Source organism: Callorhinus ursinus, unplaced genomic scaffold (assembly GCF_003265705.2).
Source record: "Callorhinus ursinus isolate GAN/ISIS: 27379988/994484 unplaced genomic scaffold, GSC_fseal_2.0 scaffold4, whole genome shotgun sequence".
Taxonomy (NCBI): domain Eukaryota; kingdom Metazoa; phylum Chordata; class Mammalia; order Carnivora; family Otariidae; genus Callorhinus; species Callorhinus ursinus.
In genome coordinates this window covers 33,938,364-33,959,559 of record NW_027397066.1, presented here as the reverse complement: position 1 = coordinate 33,959,559, position 21,196 = coordinate 33,938,364, and the positions used below count along the sequence as shown (strand labels likewise).

General features: G+C 42.7%; 1 protein-coding gene and 1 long non-coding RNA gene across 5 annotated transcripts in view; one reads left to right on the top strand and one right to left on the bottom strand.

The window, feature by feature from the left end:
* Nucleotides 1–6,630, bottom strand: part of UCHL1 (ubiquitin C-terminal hydrolase L1) — a 14,327-nt gene extending 7,697 nt beyond the window's left edge. The window contains exons 1-6 of one of the 3 annotated variants that reach the window (XM_025887281.2): nt 6,561–6,608; nt 6,432–6,443; nt 5,871–5,999; nt 2,571–2,721; nt 190–275; nt 64–111 (exon numbers count right to left, since the gene is read on the bottom strand). In XM_025887281.2, the coding sequence (XP_025743066.1) occupies nt 64–111; nt 190–275; nt 2,571–2,721; nt 5,871–5,999; nt 6,432–6,443; nt 6,561–6,593 (459 nt within the window). In that variant the 5' untranslated portion in view covers nt 6,594–6,608. Of the gene's footprint in view, nt 1–63; nt 112–189; nt 276–2,570; nt 2,722–5,056; nt 5,124–5,870; nt 6,444–6,560 lie in introns of those variants that run through there. The other 2 variants (XM_073891582.1, XM_073891583.1) reach the window with 2 other exon arrangements.
* Nucleotides 6,607–21,196, top strand: LOC141372595 (uncharacterized). Of its 2 annotated transcripts, none has more exons than XR_012377892.1 (4): nt 6,607–6,741; nt 8,001–8,282; nt 12,190–12,343; nt 20,256–21,196. It is a non-coding gene; the product is annotated as an uncharacterized lncRNA (long non-coding RNA). The 2 variants fall into 2 exon arrangements; XR_012377893.1 differs by lacking the exon at nt 20,256–21,196 and adding an exon at nt 12,956–13,148.

Genomic DNA, 21,196 nt, shown 5'->3' with positions numbered 1-21,196 from the left:
TGTATTCCAGGGGAGACACAGAGCCGCCTGGGCAGACTGGCTCTGATCTGTAATTGCATTTACCCGACATTGGCCTTCCTGTGCCACGGCATCATGGGCTGCCTGAATCGCCTGCAGACAAGAGAGAATAATGAGCACAAAAACCTCTGTAGTCATTTAAAACTGCCACTCTGGAAGTTCTTCTCCTACCTCGTTCTTTTCAAAGCATTTTGCTCGGTCTTCAGGGGACAGCTTCTCCGTTTCAGAAAGAAACTGTTTCAGGACTGACCCATCCTCTTAAAAAAAAAAAAAAAAAAATACATTAGTAAAGACAGAATAGTGCAAATGGGGGCACATTTACAGCATACTGAGGCTGTTACACAGCCAGCCACATTCGGTGACTCAAGTCTCTACTATGGCCCTGGAGGGGGTAGATGAGCTGTGCCTTCTTCCTCAGCCTCTTTCCAACCAGTCCCTTCTCCCTGCATTCAAGCCGATGAACGCTCCGCTCCTCCAGAGGGCGCCAAGCCCTCTCCTGCAGCTCTTCCCAGCCATCCGGACCCTTTTCCCTCCCACCTCACACTCAACCTCTCAAAACCCCATCACCTTCCTTATGGTGCTTATGCATTTGGAACATGTATTTGTGAGATCTGTCTTGCTATAAAGGCAGGGACTGTCTTGTCTATTGCTAGTTGGATTTTTGTTTTTGTTTTTCTTAAGATTTATTTAAGTCATCTCCATGCCCAACAGGGGACTTGAACTCACAAGCCAGAGATCAAGAGTTGCACGCTCTACAGACTGAGCCAGCCAGGCACCCTTCTAACTGCTATTATCTATAGCAACTGGCTACACACAATCCTACACGGTGCAATGACATTCTAGTCTATTAATGGGTTCTCAAACCAAGATTTTTTACTTCAGGGTAGAAAATGCAATCTTAGTAGTACGGATATCCAGATAGACATTAACTTAAGGATCTTGAGAAGAAACGTAAAGCGCCTAGTAGTCTGGCCCAGAGACAAATGACCAGCTGACAGTTTGGTATAAGCATTTTGTCACTGCTCAATGTGGCTAAGTCTAGGAGACGCTGAAGACATGGCTAGAGCAAGAGCGGTTTGTATTTCAAAGACCGCATTCCAAATTCCAGCTCTAAGTTAAGTAAAGACCACTTAAAATTTGGAAGGAATCCTCTTCATTTTACAGGGAGGGCTAGGACTCTCATTACTTTCCTGTGCCACGATCATGACCATGGCTACAAGAGTTCTCATAGCTTCTGCTGACCTCCCAAACACAGGACTCTGAAGTGAGACTTACTGCAGAAGAAATAAGAGGATCAAGCTATACCTCCTTAATATGCCAAATCAATATCTGATAAATTGAGTTCTAGAACATTTGGATCTTTATGGCCAGACAAGCCCCCCCCCGCCTTTTTTTAAGATTTTTATTTATTTGACAGAGAGACAGCGAGAGAGGGAACACAAGCAGGGGGAGTGGCAGAGGGAGAAGCAGACTTCCCACCAAGCAGGGAGCCCGACGCGGGGCTCAATCCCACGACTCCGGGATCATGACCTGAGCCGAAGGCAGCCACCCAGGCGCCCTCCGCCTTTTTTTTTTTTAATTTCGGAAGTATACCAGCAGCAGTCTTGACCACACTTACCTTGCTTAAAAACGAAACAAAACAAAAAAACCGTATCTGACCTGCTCCAAGCAACACCATGGACAGTATTAGCTGAAATTATTCAACTCTTAGCCACCCCCATCCATTGTCTAAATCAGGAGTTGGCAAACTACTGTGCCTATTTTTGTATTATTGGAACACAGCCACGTCCACTGGTTTACATCTTGCCTGGGGCTGCTTTTAAACTGCAAAGACACAGACCCACCGGCCTTCAAAACCCTAAAAGATTTACTCTCACCTTTCAAGAAAGTTTGTTGACCCTTGGCCTCTAGCACACATTATGCCATGTATTTTAACATATTTTCGTGCTGTTCATTGTGCTTCTGACAAGCCTGAGGGCTGAGACTCCTTTCTTCCATATCCTCCACAGCATTCACTGGAAATGAGCTAAGACCCCAGACCTTTGTTCACAGCTGGATCCTTTCAAGGTTTCAAGCTGCTATGTTTCCCTGCGGGAACCTTCACGGTACCTTCGTCTGGCTGCTCTAGGCTACTTTGGATCTCCTGTTGCTTAAAAGACCCAGAACCATTAGAGACAGGTCCTAAGTGGTGATATTTTACGGTTTATCATTATTCTAGAATTCTTCCGAACTGTCGAGACTTGAACAAGAGTACATGAAAATCACACAGTGCTGTGTACCACTGGAAAAGCACATGCAGAGAAGTAGTACAGAACTACCTCTCTCTCCCTCTTCCTTCCAGGTGGAAGAAGCTAGACCGTGTTTCTTAGAAAATGAGTTTCCTTTCCTCAAAAGAAAATCAATCATTAATTTGCCTACTGATTACATCCAGTAAGTAGGTTTCAAAAAAATATAAGGCGATGACTTTGCTGAATAGATCCCTGGGGGTTTGGGGATGACAAGTTATGGTTAACTAGAGGTCAACGAGAGGACTGCCCTCAAAATCCACTTACCAAACTCCAGTTTGTCTCGGTTATTGGCCACTGCATGGATAAGCCCGATGGTCCCACAGGAGTTGCCAATGGTCTGCTTCATGAAGTACACCTTAGGACTGACTTCTTGTCCCTTCAGCTCTTCAATCTGTTTTTTCCTGAAGTTCTCATGCTGTGAATATAAAGCATTTTTTATATCTCAAATGAAAATGCAAAGCCGTAACAGATGGCAGCTCAGTGAGTTCTACCACCTAAATGGAAACACAAGTGGGATGTGTGACCAGGAGCCTTGGTTCTAGGTGTTGGCCAGCACCCAGAGAATTGCCTGTCTGCCTCCCACACCCACGCCAGCCCGTAAGGTTCTGAGACTCCACCCTGATGCTGCAGTGCAGTCATGGCCTTGGATGTTGCCCAAAGGATTTGTCTAGACACCACTGCAACCTTTTAGCTTGAAAATGCATGGTGTCCCCTTTTTTTGTGTCCTTAAACACCACCACCAACTGTATTTCACACAGAACCCCAATCAAGCTTTGGTCAATTTAACATCCTAATAAACACCAGCCAGTCTATATCCCAGTATTCTTTAAAGTTCTACTTCTACTGTGTCCAAGTATACTTCTTTTCAATAACAAATACAAAACAAAACTTAGCTGCTGAAAGGAACAATTTTAAGAAATTATTGCCTCACTTTTTTTTTGGAAGGAAAGACAACTGATCTAGGGTTCTGGGCTGTGATTCCACAAAATCTTCTCATCCTACAAGAGGAAGATGTGACACTTGCCTGTCCTTGTCAACAATACATTTTGAGGACAGATTAACAATGGGGAGAGGGGGAGTCATAAGGGATCAGTAAATGAATGAGACTAGAGAGAGTTTTCCTCAAAGAATCCATCTGCTCTTTGTACAGTAATTTAGTGGGCTTGTCTGGACCTTTCACCAATGAATTTTAGACCTTCAAGATAGGACCTCTCAGTTAAAGCACGGTACCAATGCCACAGAAACACTAACGTCTTCGTAACTAGTATAATTGGACAGAACATCAGAAGTACGTTTCCTTTGTTTGTTGTTGGGGTTTGTTTTTTTTTAAGATTTTAAGTAATCTACATCCAACGTGGGGCTCGAACTTACAACCCTGAGATAAAGAGTTGCACACTTCACCCAATGAGCCAGCCAGGTGCCCCTAGAAGCTTATTTGTAATTCCAGTAGCCTTGCATTACTATACACATAACTGACGTTTAAGCCTGGTTTGTGACGCCAACAGATGAGTAAGATCTCCTACCCCACAAGACCAGCTAATTCTAACATCAAAGATCTACCACATCTTTGAGTTACTATTCATGGGCTCTTAAGGATTTTCACTTTTCTGTGTGTTTTTTTTTTAATGCGATAGCACCACTCTTTAGTTGTTTGAGCTCTTGCGTGGAAATACTTCTGCAAATATTTCATTATCATTTAAAATGTTTCAGAACTGGTCCAGTTAGTGGGCGGCTGGGTGGCTCAGTCGGTTAAGCGTCTGCCTTCTGCTGGGATCTCAGGGTCCTGGCATGGAGCCCCAAATCAGGCTCCTTGCTCAGCAGGGAGTCTGCTTCTCCCTCCCTCTGCCCCTTCCCGCTGCTTGTGCGCACACTCGTGCTCACTCTATGTTCTCCCTCACTCTCAAATAAAAAAATCTTAAAAAAAAAAAAGAACCGGTCCAGTTAAGATTTCATAACACTCTTAGACAAAATCAGGTGCTTTCTAAATTAACATCAGCTTATTTGGAAGTCAACATATAATCCTCAACTTTTCTCTGAATTTGCTTCAGTGTTTAGCCTAATTGATGTTTTGCGTCACAGACTAGGTGCTCAATAAATCTAAAAGCCCCAGCTAGAGCTAAAGGACTAAGCATCCAGTTCACTCAAATCAGAACGTTCTTCAACAAGCACAGCTTGATCCAGTGAAAAGCAAGCAATGGGCTTTTGAAAGACAAACACGATACACCACTGCCTCCCAGAGGCCTTGCCTGGGAGTGCTGCTCAAAACCTCCGAGTCATCATGGATCCTCTAACGAGAGAGCTCCGGCAGAGGCTCAAACGAGAGAGAGCAGACTGTTTGATTCGGTTAACAGGGAAGCTAATTTGACTTGCAATTATTCGGCAGCTCCGGTTTACCCAAGCAAAGGCTTTGGCACTAAAAAAAACATGTCAGTGGGATTATCCTAATAGCTTTAATAAGGGTTTTTAACTCACAATATCAAGCCCACTTCCTAGGAGGAATGCCTGCAACTTCCCATAGAGCTTAATAATTTATGCTGAGGATGCTTCTAGAACACCCAGCCCCAGCATGGTGCTTCGGTTAAAGCTTCCAGGGTTTGGAATGATGCCCCAAAGGCTATTGCCCCAGGTTTTGTTAATGCAGATTTCACCACTCCCAAATCAGGGGTCAAGTGACAGCGATAAGAGATAAGACAATGCCATGCCAGTTAGTGGGATTTCATACATCGCAAGACAACAATTACCCCAGCTACCTTTTTATATCTGATGCTCAGTCTTTGAGGTACATACATCCATGCACACTTGTAGGAGGAAGACCATCTAAAGGGAAATATGAAAAGGTGTTTCTAAAACTGCTTTAATGCCCACCTATTTCACTTAGCTACAAGGTCAGAGAGGAAAGACAAGAGAGGGGGAAGGAGGTCCCCACACACAAATGATTAAGCTTTTTTTTTATAAAAAAGCACATCGGAGAGGCTAAAAACCAAGTGTGCATGTTGTAGGGTGTGCAGGGTGGGAAGAGACCCAAATCCACCAAAGACCCAGGAGTGGAGATGGAGCATTAGAGAACCTATTGTTTTGCTGTGGCTTAGGCAAGCCCGCCCCTCCTCCCCATTTTACTGCAAGGTGGGAGGGAGTCTGAGAATCAAACAATAAACTGACAGGTCACAGCCCTTTTAAAGGGAAACAACCAGCCATTCCTTGGGGTGGAAGGCTCTCAAAAGCGTAGGTTCAGGCGAACTCATGAATAGGATGAATTCCTTCTCTGGATAATGGAGAGTATGGAACGGAGATGCTGCTGCTTCTCCTTGAAATTCACGTCAATGCGGGATGGACGAGCGAGGAGCCAGTAAATTCTCTAACCACCCATGAGTAGGTGCCATGAAAGGGCGGGCTTCTCACCCCATCCCCCGCAGGAGGGGGGCAGTTTTGCAGGCACAGGAGGGGCGCCCGGTCCGGGAGGGGAGCGGAGGAGAGGGAAGCCGGGAGTCCCCACGGTCCTCCGCGCCTCACTCGGGTGCGGCGCACACCACCCCGGGCCCACGCACCCCGGGCCCCACGCCCTACCTGGGCCGTGAGGGGAAACAGCAGCAGCAGCGCGCAGGCAGGCGCGGGCACCGAGCCCAGAGCCTCCTCCTCCAGCCCCAGGACGTCCGCGAAGCGCCACTGGCCGGCCACCCCCAACCGGGTCAGCACCTGCGGAGAGGAAAGACAGCGGCCAGGTGCGCCGAGACCCCGCGAGCGGCGGGCGCTGGCCGGAGGGCGGGGCCGGCCCGGCGCCCTCAGTGCCCCCACCCCAGCCTGGGAGGAGTCGCGGCCTGCCCCGCCCCCCACCCACCGCCGGCGCAATGACACAGCACAAAGCGCGGCCCCCACGTGGCTCCCGCGAAGCCCGCGCCACGCCCTCGGGAGCTGGGCCCGCACCAGCTTCTGGGCACAGCCCCCTCCTCCCTCCCACCTCTGACGGTTCCGCAGAGCCACCCCCCGACCCCGATGCCGCGGCACAGGGAGGGCGCCCGGGAGCGCGCAGGACGCCGCTGGGTCCCTGCGAGACAACCGGAGCTGATGTGCGCCTCCGCCTCGGCGCTCGGGAGTAAGGGGACAGAGGCAGTGCGAGACGCCACTCACTTTGTTCAGCATCTGAAAGGCAAATGCAAAGAAAAAATACAAAAATAAAGCCGGTCATCGAGGCAGCTACCTGGCGATCGCTAACCCTCAGCTCTGCGCTCCCCGGGCAACGGTGCACCTGACGCTCACCTCGGGATTAATCTCCATCGGTTTGAGCTGCATCTTCGCGGAGCACAGGAGGACCCAGTATCAAGAGAAGAGGAAAAACAGCAAAAGGAGCCGCCCAGGCTGCCGCTATAAAGCGCCGGCCTGACGCACTTTAGGTGCCTGCGCAGGGGGAGCAGGGGCAAAACCAAGCGACGGGGAAACGGTCAGTCGCAGCCAAATGGGCACAAACCCCCCCATGCGCCGCGCCGAATGGTACGGCCGGGCCCCCAAACCTTGCAGTCTCACTTGCTGGTGAGATAATCTGGTGGTTGTGGGGGTGGGTTTTGTTGGTGGGTGTTCCTTGAGCGTATGGAGCAGTCCTTTAGATGGAGTCTAATTTTTTGCGAACTTTCCGGAAACCTACCCTTCTTACCATCCCAATTATCAGAGAGCTCAGGGTTTCTGAGGCTTTGAGAAAAAGCTCAAATTCAACAGGTATATATTTAGTATGAATATAATTATCTGTCTCCCAAATCTTGCCGCAGTTTGCATTTGACCTGAAGACAATTCATCCTCCATGCTAAGTCAGATCAGTACCGAGGTTCGTTTTTAATTGACTGCCTAGGATAAACGGTATTGCATTAGTAATGCTGATGTAATGTGCCTCCCGGGGAAGAACTGGTTGGTCATGGGGAAGCTATAGGAACCTGGCGGATGTGACCATAATATAAGAGAGGAGGCAGGCGGTCAGAGACTTTAGGACACAGATTCAAGGAAAAGAAAGGTACGATTTCGAGACGAGAGGGTGTAAAAGAAAACGCATTTTTAAAAGAATAGGAGGCTTTGAAAAATAAAATTCTGAGTTCACAGTGGAATATTCACAGTGAAGGAGAAAGAGAATGGCAACTAAAGGAACGACTGTTCTGTAATGAGCTCAGGTGGGGCTTGTATTTCCTACTAGCATATGCAAAAGATGGAAAGAAAAAGCATATGCGGAAGAATGAATAAAAAGAGGGACAAAAATCTGTAAGAATAGTGTCAGGAGAGCTAAACCTGAGAATGAAATGGGGCTTACAGAAACGCTAAGGAAGCAAAAAGGTTGTTGGTGTTTTAATATGCTCATAACAAGATAATGATAATGGTGAAAGAATAGACCTACTGTTTAGGGGTCCCAGGTTAATAGATGGCAGAAAGAAGAGAGGGAATCTACATTTTTTTTTTTGGAGTTATTACCTCCACAGTGGATCAGTGGACAGATCTTTTGCATGTCATCTCCATAATCCGTAGAGGAGCCAATGAAAAAACTCTTACTAGTTCAACTTTACAGATTAGAATTCGTGGCTTAGAGAAGTTAATTTGCTTATGATCGCAAAAAAAAAAATGAAACAGAAGTAAAGCCTAGTAAGTTGGGCACTAAGATCCCATTCTCTCTCCAAGTTAACATTCCATTCCACTTCTGTCTTCTCCCATTTTTACCATTAGAAAATTGACCTTCACCCAGAAAAATGAGAGAGAAATATTAGGAAGAAGAATCTAATGGATGAATTTTATGATCTGTAAACAACGCCTCAACAAGTTGTTTAAAAAAAGAAGAAGAAGAAGAAGAAGACGACTTGAAAGTGAATAGTTCACCTGGCTATGCTGAATGAATTCTTGCCTTTAAACAGAGACGAATTGCGTCCCAGTTAACTTTATTTATTCAACAAATACTGACTAAGTATCTACTGTGTGATGGGCACTGAGCTTAGAATTGGGGATATAAAGGTAAACACAGTAGTAAATAAACACGAAACTTCCCTCATGGAGATTTTTTTAATCAGTAATAAGAGTGATGTGAAAGCAAGTAGAGCTCAGGGGCACCTTATCTTGTGTGAAGAATCAGGAAGGCTTCCTGTAGGAAGTGACATTTAAGATAAGGGCTGATGGACAGGGAGAAGTTACCATGTGACAGTTATTACCAAAATAAATAGTAAAAATGGTCATGAAAATACTAGAGAAATCTCTGTGAAAGGCATCTATTCACTCACGTAATAAATATATATATCAAGGGCCTACTGTGTGCCAGGAAGCATCAGAGCAATGAATAAACTCCCTACTTACAAGGAGATGCCAGATACTGGACCAAAACAAACCTTACCTGATCTTTAGAAAGGCGGGGAGGGGTGTATTGTTGAAACTGCAGGCCAGGAGATTTGATGTCAGTCTTTAGCAAAATTCTAGGAGCCTTAGGAAAATAGAATGGCTGCATTTAGAACAAGTTATGCCAGCCAGCACTTCTCTCCTTTTCTTTTGGAGTCACTGGCTAGAAGAACAGGCAAAACATTCTCCATTGTATTCTTCATGCTGCCTGGGTTGGCATCAATTGATATCATAGTTGGGGTGGTTTTATAACTTACTTAGTTATTCTACCTTAAAAAAAAAGTGCTGTTGAATGGAGTCATTTCAACCTACAGCCACCTGGCAAATGTTTTAACCCTTGTTTGTGTGGTTTTATTGGAGCAGAGATAGAGAGCATGCATGCAAGCAAGAATAAGTAATCTGAAAGACAGAATTATGAGATTTAGAAAAATGAATTAAAAATAAAGATGAAATTTAATAGAGATTTTGGTGATGATTGTACACTCCTATGAATATACCAAAAAACTTTAATTTTTTTTTTTAAGATTTTTAAAATTTATTTGACAGAGACAGTGAGAGAGGGAACACAAGCAGGGGGAGTGGGAGAGGGAGAAGCAGGCCTCCCGCTGAGCAGGGAGCCCGATGTGGGGCTCGGTCCCAGGACCCCGGGATCTAGACCTGAGCCGAAGGCAGACAGACGCTCAATGACTGAGCCACCCAGGTGCCCCCGAATATACCAAAAAACTTTAAATGGGTGAATGTATCTCAATAAAGGTGTGAAAAACTCTGTAGGGATATGTGTGAAGCTCTACATGCCAATTATCATAGTACAATTGAACTTTATATTCATTTTTCCGTTTTTTTATTTTCCAGAGTCTATAGTTACAAAAGTATGTAACCATACATTACCACACAAAAAAGCATTTAAAAAAAAATCAGTTAAACACATAGGATAAACATGGAGTAGAACTGTTAGAGGGGGAGAAACAAAATCAATGAATGAATAAGTCGTCCTTCATAAAGATGCCATTTCTGATTCACCAGCAGCAGGATTTTTTTTATCATAAGTGTTATTTTTCTAGCAATAATGAAGATTTGGGATGAACCCTTTAAAAACTACCTTCTGATAATTCTGATGACTAATAAAACAGAAACTCAATTATCCTTGGCAGGTCAGTTTTGCAGTGTTATGGGAGTCAATCCTGAAGGCTCAGCCCCAAGTTTAGTCCTCCAGCACTTCCAGTGGTTTTGTAAGCACCAAATTCCCTCTATTAAATCCCTTTCTATTTAAAATGCCTAGGGGGCACCTGGGTGGCTCAGTCGGTTAAGCGGCTGCCTTCGGCTCAGGTCATAATCCCAGGGTCCTGGGATCAAGCCCCGCATCGGGCTCCCTGCTCAGCAGGGAGCCTGCTTCTCCCTGTCCCTCTGCCTGCCTCTCTGCCTACTTGTTCTCTCTCTCTACCTCTCTGCCAAATAAAACAAAACAAAACAAAAAAAAAAACCTTTAAAATGCCTAGAGTAGAGGCGCCTGGGTGGCTCAGTCGGTTAAACATCTGCCTTCAGCCCAGGTCATGATCCCAGGGTCGTGGGATCAAGCCGCATGTTGGGCTCCCTGCTCAGTGGGGAGTCTGCTTCTCCCTCGCCCTCTGACCCTACCCCCTACTCATGCTCTCTCTCTCTCTCTCAAATGAATAAATAAAAAATCTTTAAAAAAAATAAGATACCTAGAGTAGTCTGGGACTCCTGTATTAGCATACTGCATGTGAATCACAAAAATGTAGTAATTTGTTTTAATACCCATCAGAGAAATTGTATGTTCTTGTATGTGTATATAATTAGAATATCGTGTTTGTGATTTTACCCATGTTAAACCTTTGGGCAAGTCTAACATATACTAATCAAATTGTATCATTGGTCTATAAGATATGGTAAAAATCACAGGGGTCATTCACAAATCTCAGTGATAGAAAAACTCTGCTCTAAGGACCTAAGAGTTTTGCTAGTTGAAGGGGTAGGGTATACAATGTATTTATGAAGGCAGGATATCAAGCACTGAAGCAATACTTCCCAAATATTCTGAAGTGTGAGTATTTCTATAGAAGTTACCCAAGGAGGGACATGAGGAAGGAAGGAAAACTATCCTTTTTTGTTATGCAAAGGACATTGTATTTGTCATCCTCACTGACTCCTCCTCCCAATTCTCCAATATCCATATGTCTATGTTGATTTTACAGATAAGTAAACTGAGGCCTCAAGAGAAGCTGTTTAACCTGCTAAAGTTCACATAGCTACTAAGTGTCTGAGTCTGGGTTTCAACCCAACTTCATTTGATTTCAAAACCTGTGCATGTTCAACTCTTCTGCCTGCTTCCATCTATGGCCCAGCCCTAGGACCTTAGTCATTACCACTAGAAATAAGGATGAAGCTCAGCCACTGAGAAGAGCTGAAATGATTTCTGCCATGTCCAGGGCCAGAGCAGGTCACCCAACCCTCTGATAAGCATTGCTTACTTTGAGGTCTAAGAGTCTAGTTTGAATTTATAATTAGCATGACATTAATAATTGACAGAGTACTTCTCAACATTTTTTAAACTTACTTGACAATTCCTCTGTCAATAATATGTCCCCAGAAGTAAGTTCTGACATTCAGAGATTTTTAAGTTAAAAATAACACCAAAAAAGATGACACGTAATGCAAAGAAACTACCCCACTTAGTTCCCATGGCGAAGTCAATTTCCCTCCTGTTTTCCTAAAAGCAGTTCATTTACTGGGTTGTCAGAAGTATATCGGAAGGAAGAAAGATAAATGTGAAGGAGGAGAATACATATTCTCATTGACTTATACCTTACCTGTATTCATATATTCACTCAACAAATGTTTTTTGAGTGTGTACTATGTGCTGGACACTATACTCGGCTTCCCTGGGTTGGGAGTGGGGTTAGCAGATGACAGACACAAGGCATAAACCGTGTTTCCTAACTTTTTAAGATAAATCATCAATTTAAAGCTGCTTTTCAAGGGGGTAGGAGGGGGACCCAGTGCACCACATGTATTTATCAATTGTAAGGCATTTTCCTTTAAAAGATGTTTAAACATGAAAAACATGTGCGTCTTAGAAACAGGGAAATGATCTTTTGTATCAAGCTCCTCACATTAAATTCCCGGTCAGTTTGCACTCAGAGAAATGAGGATTTCATGAACTCTAAGATTTCTCTTAGTCCAGCATACTAAGGACCTTGAGCAGCAGAAAATAAAAGATACGTAGACCAAATAATATAAAAGTTTGGGTTAAGTCCCCTTTCATCTCTAGTTCCTTTGCCATTAGGCCTTTTTAATGTCACTAGGATACAATAAACAAGATTGATCAGTTAAAATCAGCTTCTGAAGTGTCCTTCAGACCCATTTGTTATCTGTTTCCTTTTACCAGGAGATTAATATATGAAGAATATGATAAGCAGAAAAAATGTAAGTCTATAAATATACCAGGAAGAAATGTTTTCTTGAGAACACTGCTGAGTCTTAACCTAACCAAGCATTTTTTTTTTTTTTTCAGAATCCTTAGAGTGAACAAATCAATATATAGATGTCTAGTGTCTTGGTCTTACTTGGACATTTAACTTCAATGGCCTAAGGATATGAAGCAATAAAAAAAGAACATCTGAACAAGTCAAATTGGAAAAATAACCAAAAACCCTCAACCCCAAACCGTAAGAGACTCTTAATCATAGGAAACAAACTGAAGGTTGCTGGAGGGGAGGGGGTGGGGGGATGGGGTAACTGAGTGATGGGCATTAAGGAGGGCACGTGATATAATGAGCACTGGGTATTATGTAAGAGTGATGAATCATAGAACTGTACTTCTGAAACCAATACTACATTATATGTTAATTAATTGAATTTTTTTTAAAAAGTTAAAAAAAAAACCCTCAACCCATAAGTCCCTTAAGAAATTTATAGTTTCATTTCTCCACATACTCCTCCCAGTACTTGGCCATTTATGTGGTCAACTCTGCTGGATTCCCATGCGGAATTTATTCTCTTCCTCCTTCCTAACTGGCTGCTCACTGTTCTAACCCCAGCTCCACTATGTCTTTCTCAGACCTCAGCTCAAATCTATTTTCTTTTGTGGGGGAGCGATGGGAGAGGAGAAGAAAGGAGGACTGTCCTTGAAGATCTTTGTTGACTCTTGGGAGACCAGCAGTATATCAAAAAGTGTGTCCTATGCAGTGTATTAGTAGACATTCAGTGGAAGAGCCCCTCAGAGCAGGAGGTCAGCCATAATGCCAGAAGCAGATACCCTGTTTGTTTCTTTTTCTCAGCTGTGAAACTTTCCGCAACAGCCCCTACTGCTTGAAAACTGCTCTTGTGAAAACTGAGAACTGAGCCTTAAGGGGACTCCGATCACCTAAGGAGAGTGGGAAGCACATTATAGGTCAAGAAGGAAAAAAAGAAATCCACATTTTATCTCAAAAAGGACAAATCATGGGGTGCCTGGGTGGCTCAGTCTGTTAAGTATCTGATCTTGATTTTGACTCAGGTCATGATCTCAGGGTTGTGAGATCCAGTTCGGCATCTGGCTCTGGTAGGGTGTGGAGCCTGCTTAGGATTCTCTCTCTCCCTCTGCACCTTGCCCCCCCCCCCCACCCTATCCCTGTAGCACGCTCTCTCTCTCTCTTTCTCTCTCTCTCTCTCAAAAAAAAAGGACAAATTGAAGAAACACATTTATGTCTAAAAGAAAAAAGAGAAAGAAATCCATGCTTAGATATAGGCAATGAAACTGCAGAAAACCACGAACAAGAAAAGACTTTAGAATCATAAATGAAGATGACACCATTCTCCTCCACAGAACCAAGGAAGGGAAAAGACAGTTTGGAATAATATACCTTCAAAATGTTGAGAGAAAATAACCATCATCTTTGAATTTCTTTTTAGCAAAACTATTTTTTCAAAACAAAGGTGAAAAAAATTATATACAAACAGAAGCTGAGTTGACTACCTAGATAACTATATAAAAGAAACTTCCAAAAGATATAATTTAAAAAATAATGATCCAGTAGATGGTCTGAGAAAAATGATTAAAATAATATCCAGGGGAGGTATGTATGTAAACCCAAATAAATAGATTTGTGTATAATAATAATATCTAGTGTATAGTATTAATGAAGAAATAGCAGTGTGATACTGTTCAACATAATAATATATATGATGGGAGAAAGTGCAATGAGAGTAAAAGTATTCCAAGGTCCTTTTATTATTCTGGCCGAAGTGAATAAATTAACTTTAGGCTTTGTTAAGTGAAATAGTCGTGATAACATCTCAAGGGAAATCAATAAAGAAAAGATATATATACAAATCCAAATGATTAGAGAGAAATAGAATAAAGAAAAAAATACATAATCAAATCCCCAAAAACGCAAGATGAGAGAAAACCCAGAAAATCCAGGACAAATAGGATTAAAAAGGTAAGATAGAAAGAAGTCCAAATAAATCACACTAAATATAAATGACTAAACTTAGCTGTTTTATCAAATTAGGTTTTAAAAATCTAGATAATGTGCTATTGTTTTTAAAGATTTCATTTCTTTACTAGAGAGAGAGAAGAGAGCATGAGTGGGGGGGCAGGTTGTGGGAAGGGCAGAGGGAGAAGCAGACTCCCCACTGAGCAGGGAGCCCGATGCGGGGCTCTATCCCAGGACCCTGAGATCATGACCTGAGCCGAAGGCAGACGCTTAATGACTGAGCCACCCAGGTGCCCCTAGATGTGTCCTATTTTTGAGAGACATGCCTGAAGTATAAGGATATGGCAAGATTGAAAGTGAAAGGAAGGGAAAAAGTTTTCCAGGAAAAATATTAACCAAAGAAACCTAGTATAACTATGTTAATATCAGCATCAGCATAACACATTGTTAAGCAAAGGCATTATTAAAGATAGAGGCCATTGTTTTTAAGATTTTATTTTATTTTTTAATTTATTTTTTAAAGATTTTATTTATTCATTTGACAGAGAGAGATAGAGAGAGCACAAGTAGACAGAGTAGCAGGCAGAGGGAGAGGGAGAAGCAGGCTCCCCGCTGAGCAAGGAGCCGGATATGGGGCTCAATCCCAGGACCCTGGGATCATGACCTGAGCTGAAGGCAGACGCCTAACCAACTGAGCCACCCAGGCGCCCCAATAGAGGCCATTGTTATGATTATTTAATTCACCAGGATGGTATAATGAGTCCAAAATTGTATGCTTCTAATAAAGCAGCCTCAAATGTATAAAACAAAAATTGATAGGATTACAGGGAAAATGGATAAATCCACTATCACCATGAACCAACTTTCTCAATTATTTATGGGTCAAGCGGACAATGTAGTAAGGAGTATGGTTCTGAGTTAAAACATTTGTGCGATTTCTCAGGCCTGACCTTAGGCAATTAACAGCGGCTTTATGTGGCAGGCCTCCTGGGGGCAGCTTCCCATCCCACACTGGACACCAAAGCACTGCAGCCCTTGAGAAGAGCTGAAGTCAAGGACTTACGCCCCTCTGGCCAATCATGCTCTTTCACATATATGCATCCCTAGTGCCAGAGTCTTTATTTCTAGGTCTCTTTTTCTGAGCCTGGGGCACAGGTCTTCCAGGTACCCCTTCGGAGGCCTCCTTCTACGGAGCAGAGGGGGAAACCCTGAAGGCACTTCTACCCAGGCTGACTCAGAATTTTTCCACTCCTAGCCCTTCCCCCTTGTCCTCACTGGGACCACCCAGTCGATAAAACTATTAGACTCTTGTTCCGGGGCTCCCTCAATGATGGGGTGACCCCCACATCTGCACTGATCCCCCTGACTTTGATCAGTGTGCTGTTCCCTGCGGGGAAAATGCAGCAGGGGGAGTCTGCATTCTCTCCACTTTAGCCTCTTGCTTGTACCATAGCATTAAGTGAATAAAGGCTCAGCTCTCATTCTTGGCATGTTGCTTTAATCAGCTACTCTGAAACCTAGCAGCTCGCTTGCTCTCTCTATCTCTGCCCCCTATCTCAACTGGCAGAGATCCTGACATATAAAAGATTAAACAAAGTCTTTTTGAACGCTACAACTAACAGTCTTAAGCTAATGGACATACATAAAACTCTGTACCCGACCATTTTAAAATGTGCATTGTTCTCAAGCGTTCATGGAGCATTTACAAACGTCAATTAAATGCCTAGTCATAAAGCATGACTCAACAAATTCTCATAGAATCAGTATTATGCAGACAGTGTTTTCTAAATGCAATTCAATTAATTCAGATAACAATAAAATGACAAATGAGACCTATAAAATTAACTTTGGATATTAAAATGTAAATTTTTTGGTAAATCATTGTTCAAAGTAAAAGTCATTAATTGAAATTTGAAAATATTTAAAACTGAACAATATTAAAAGTTGAAATATCAAAATTTATGAGATGCAATGAGAGTAACATTTGAGGGAAATTCATAACATTAAATGCTTATATTAGAAAAGAAGTAATGTGGAAAATTAGTGAGCTCAGGATCCAACTGAAGAAGTTAGAAAAATAAACTCAAGGCAAGTAGAGAAAAGTAGATAATAATGAGCAGAAACAGATGATATAGTAAAACACAATAGAGATGATCAACAAAAGTTGGTTTTTTAAAAAAGATTAATAAGGGAGGGAAACAAAAAATAAAAAAAAAGATTAATAAACTAGACAATCACCAGGCAGGATTAATGGGGAAAAAAGAGATTATTACACAAATAGAAAATATTAAGAATATAAAGTGGGAACACAGTCACATACACATTACAGATTTAAAAGACAGTAAGAGAATACCATGAACAATTTTATGTCAATTTGAAAACTCAGAGAAAAAATGTAAATACCTAGAAAAAAATAGACTGCTTGTATAATAAAGTAATTAAAACTCTTTTAGTGAAAAAGTACTCAGCCTTATAGGCTTACGAGACATCCAAGGAACAGATCATTCCATTCCTACATCAACTATTCCTGAGAAAAGAAGGGAAATGTTGGCTGACATCAGGGAAAATGGCAGTATAAGGTCTTTTAAAAATGTCTGCCTGTGTGAAAGCAGTTCTGCACACATCCTCCATCAACACTTGTTATTTTCCTTCGGTTGTAGCCATCCTCGTGGGTGTGAGATGGTATCTCATGGTCATTTTGATGTGTCTTTCCCTGATGGCTAATAATGCTGAGCTTCTTTTCGTCTGTTTATTGGCCATTTGTATATCTTTGGAGAAATTTCTATTTACTCTAACCTTTTGAATCCACTCCAATAATAGTTTTGCTCACAGCACTCCACCCAAATCTTCCTTGATATAGCCACGTTTTACTTCAAGAATACTTTCTTGTCCTCCCTTTCCTAGGATGACCCACAGCATTCTGTCCCATAAACACTTTCTTTCCTCAGCATCAAGGACAGACAACTCTTCTGGGATTTCCTCCCTCCTCACTGACTCTCCTTTTCTGTCACCGTTGTCATCTCTGGACATAAGGTGGTCCGCATCACTCAGTGGTTGAATTTCTTCTGTTCTCTGTACTCATGCCCTTGAAGACCTCATGCAGCTCATGGTCTTAAATCCTGTCTTTATGCTGGGAACTCCCAAATTTATATCTCCAGTCAGACCTCCCCTCTGATCTCCTGTCCAGTGCCTACTCCACATGTCCATTTTGATGTTTAGCACCTAACTTGTCCCCAACTGAATTCTTCATCCTCTCTTCAGACCTGCCCTTCCACACCCTTCCCCATCCAGACAAAGTCAACTTCAATGAACTTCTAATTGCTCAGGCAAAAAATTTCAGCATCACCCCTGGGTCCTCTCTTTCATACCCCAAAGTCCATCAGCAAATCCTGGCAGCTCTATCTTCAAAACGTATCCCAAATTCTTGAGAAAATTCTCAAGAAAACTGAAAAAATTATAGGGCAGTCATTAAAAATAACATGCAGACATTTTATGATCAAAACATAGAGTGGAAAGGTGGCATGCAAGTCCTATGTGCAATGTGATTCCAATAATGTAAAATATGCTTTGAATAAGGATTTGAAAGTCATAGAACTATATCCTAAAAAAGAGATATTTTCATATTGTCCCATATTTTTCTTTGAAAATATTTATCCAGCTATAAAACTGCTGGGAAGATTTCAGTGTTTATAATATTGACAGAGAGATGCCTAGGTGGCTCTGCCTTCGGCTCAGGTCATGATCCCAGGTCCTGGGATTGAGTCCCACATCAGGCTCCCTGCTCAGCAGGGAGTCTGCTTCTGCCCTCTCCCACTGCCCCTCCCCCTGCTTATGCTCTCTCTCTCTTTCTCAAAGAAATAAATAAAATCTTAAAAAAAAAATAAAGAGGACAATCACCCAAGGGGAATAAAAAGGCAGCTTCTAAAGAGGTAGATTTCTCTTTTCTGACAAGTTGAAAGAAACTGGGTTGAAGGAACCTTTGTCAGAACATACCACATTGGATCTTCTCTCCAAGGCCACCATCAGAGTCAAGTTCATGGCTGGGACTTTGTGGGATTAGTGAAATTTAGGGGCACCTGGGTGGCTCAGTCGATTAAGTGTCTACCTTCGGCTCAGGTCATGATCCCAGGGTCCTGGAATCCAGTCCCACATCAGCCTCCCTGCTCTTGCAGGGGTCGGCTTCTCCCTCTCCCTTTGCCCTTCCCTGCTTATGCTCTGTCTCATTCTCTCTCTCTCTCAAATAAATAAATAGAATATTTTAAAAATATGTAATATTGACAGATGTTTGTAGAGTACAGTAGCATTTTAAATAGTTCTGTGACATAAGTAGGAAAAGGCACTCATTTTTGGAGACCTACTTGTACCATATGCTTTGCAAATTGTTTTGCAATATACTGTCTCATTTAATTCTCTGACTCTTCTACTTAAAAAAAAAGATTTATTTATTTTGAGAGAGAGGGGAGAGGAGCAGAGAGAGAGGAAGAGAGAGGATCCCAAGCATGGAGCCCAACATGGGGCTCAGTCCCACAACACTGAGATCATGACCTGAGCCAAAACCAAGAGTCAGACTCCCAACCGACTGAGCCACCCAGGCACCCTTCTGACCCTTTTAAAAAACACAGCTTTATTAAGGTATAATTGACATACAATAAATGTTTAAAATGTCTAATATGTAATTTGATGAGTATTGACATATGTATATATCTGTGAAATCGTTACCAGATCAATGTTGTGGGCATATCCACCACCTCAAAAGTTTCCTTGAACACCTTTGTAATTCTTTCCTCTTGCCTCTCCCTGCTTCTTGGCTCCCGCAGCAACCACTGATCTACTTTCTGTCACTATAGATTAGTTTGCATTTTTTAGAGTTTTATATGGAATTATAACATTATGTACTCTTGTCTGGCTTCTTCCAAACAATCTTTTTAGGTCTTATTGACATCTTATGGTTGAAGAAATAGATTCATAGAAGTTATGAAACTTTCCTAAAATCATGCAGCAATAAGAGATGCCCCTGGACTTCCCATCCATTTCTGCCTGTCACCTCAATGTGCTCAAAGTAAAGCCCCACATCGTTCAATTAATTGTCAAAAATTACAATACCAGTAAGTGGCCAAGGTAGGACAGAAACCCACTATGCCACATGTCTCTCAGTTATTTATGTGGCTATTGGAAGGACATTATGACAACTTTTAGATTTCTTTTTTTTTTTAAAGATTTTATTTATTTTTCCTGAAAGCGAGAGAGAGAGAGAGAGCGAACACAAGTAGACAGAGCAGCAGAGAGAGGGAGGGAGAAGCAGACTCCTGACTGAGCAGAGAGCCCGATGGGGGTTCCATCCCAGGACCCTGGGATCATCACCTGAGCCGAAGGCAGATGCCCAACCATCTGAGCCACCCAGGCGCCCTGAAATTTCTTTTTTTTTTTAGATTATTTATTTATTTATTTGTCAGAGAGAGACAGCAAGCGAGCACAAGAAAGGGAGTGGCAGGCCGAGAGAGAAGCAGGCTCCTCACTGAGCAGGGAGCCCGATGTGGGACTGGATCCCAGGACCCTGAGATCATGACTTGAGCTGAAGACAGACGCTTAACCGTCTGAGCCACCCAGGTGCCCCTAGATTTCACTAATCCCACAAAGTCCCAGCCATGAACTTGACTTTGATGGTGGCCTTGGAGAGAAGATCCAATGTGGTATGTTCTGACAAAGCTTCCTTCAACCCAGTTTCTTTCAACTTTTGATTCCCCTTGGGTGATTGTCTCATTAAGATTTTATTTACTAGAGAGAGAGAAAGTGAGCACGTGAGAAAGCACAAGCAGGGGGAGGGGCAGAGGGAGAGGGAGAAGCGGACTCCCTGCTGAGCAAGGAGCCCAATGCGGGACTGGATCCCAGGACCCTGGGATCATGACCTGAGCCCAAGGCAGACGCTTAACCGAATGAGCCACCCAGGCGCCCCTGATTGTCCTCTTTAGCAAAACACCTGAACTGTGGTTAAGGAGAACTGCTGGTAGTTAGGGTTCCTTCTGTTCTTCCGTTCTCTGCTCTTTCTCCTCTCCCTTCCTTCCTTCATTCCTTTCCCCTTTGCCCTTCAGTTATCTCTTTTAAAGATTCATTTGCAATTTATCCTCATTGTCGCTTTTGTTACCACTGCTTTATGATCTAGGTGGCCTAGACTGCCAGAATAATGCACGGCATCAGAGCAAAATGCTTGGTTTGTGATTTCCAAAACTGCCACGTTGTTATAGCTTGATTTCCAATTAATACATTTACGAGGCTTATATGATGCCTTTCTATCTCAGAGATCACGTAAGTTTTACCTTGAACACCTTTTCAGTATCTGCAAAGTGTAATTAGTGCCTTTGGAATTGTTTACATATTGAAAAGAAACAAGTTTATAAAGATGGAAACAGTTTACAAGCAGTAAGATGACACCCTGAAAAAAGTATTAAAATTATTGAATGCTTGTCAGAAAGGTGAGGAAAAGACCTTTATAGTCTTTTAAATCATCTGTTTAAAAAATGATTTTAATTGTGTGCAACTATTGTATTTTATGTGTGTGAAGTTAAATGTCAGAAACCATATGTTTCAACAAAATATCTGAAGATCTCAGCAAGCTAACCTATGAAAAATAATGTTCCATATCCACTGGGGCAAGGTTTTTAAGGAAATACAAGGAGCTGTGGCAGCAACTCCCATATCACAAATGCAAGCTGAAATACTCCGGGGACCACATGTCAATATGAACGTTAATTGGTACATGAGACTGACTTCTAAAACAGCAAGCTGGAAAGGAATCGAAATCATCTTTAGAGACTGGCTACACATGCCTCAAATCCTTGGATTTAATGCCCAGCAGCTCAGCAGAGTAGGAAGACAGTAGGAAACGATTCTTTAAATGATGCTGTTGATAAGGGAGGGACAAGTTAACCTCCATCCTTTCTCCTAAACAATTCCAGGTTGGGGGCGCCTGGGTGGCTCAGTGGGTTAAGCGTGTGCCTTCGGCTCAGGTCATGATCCCAGGGTCCTGGGATCGAGCCTTGCTTTGGGCTTCCTGCTCAGCGGGGAGCCTGTTCTTCCCTCTTTCTCTGCCCCTCTCCCCGCTTG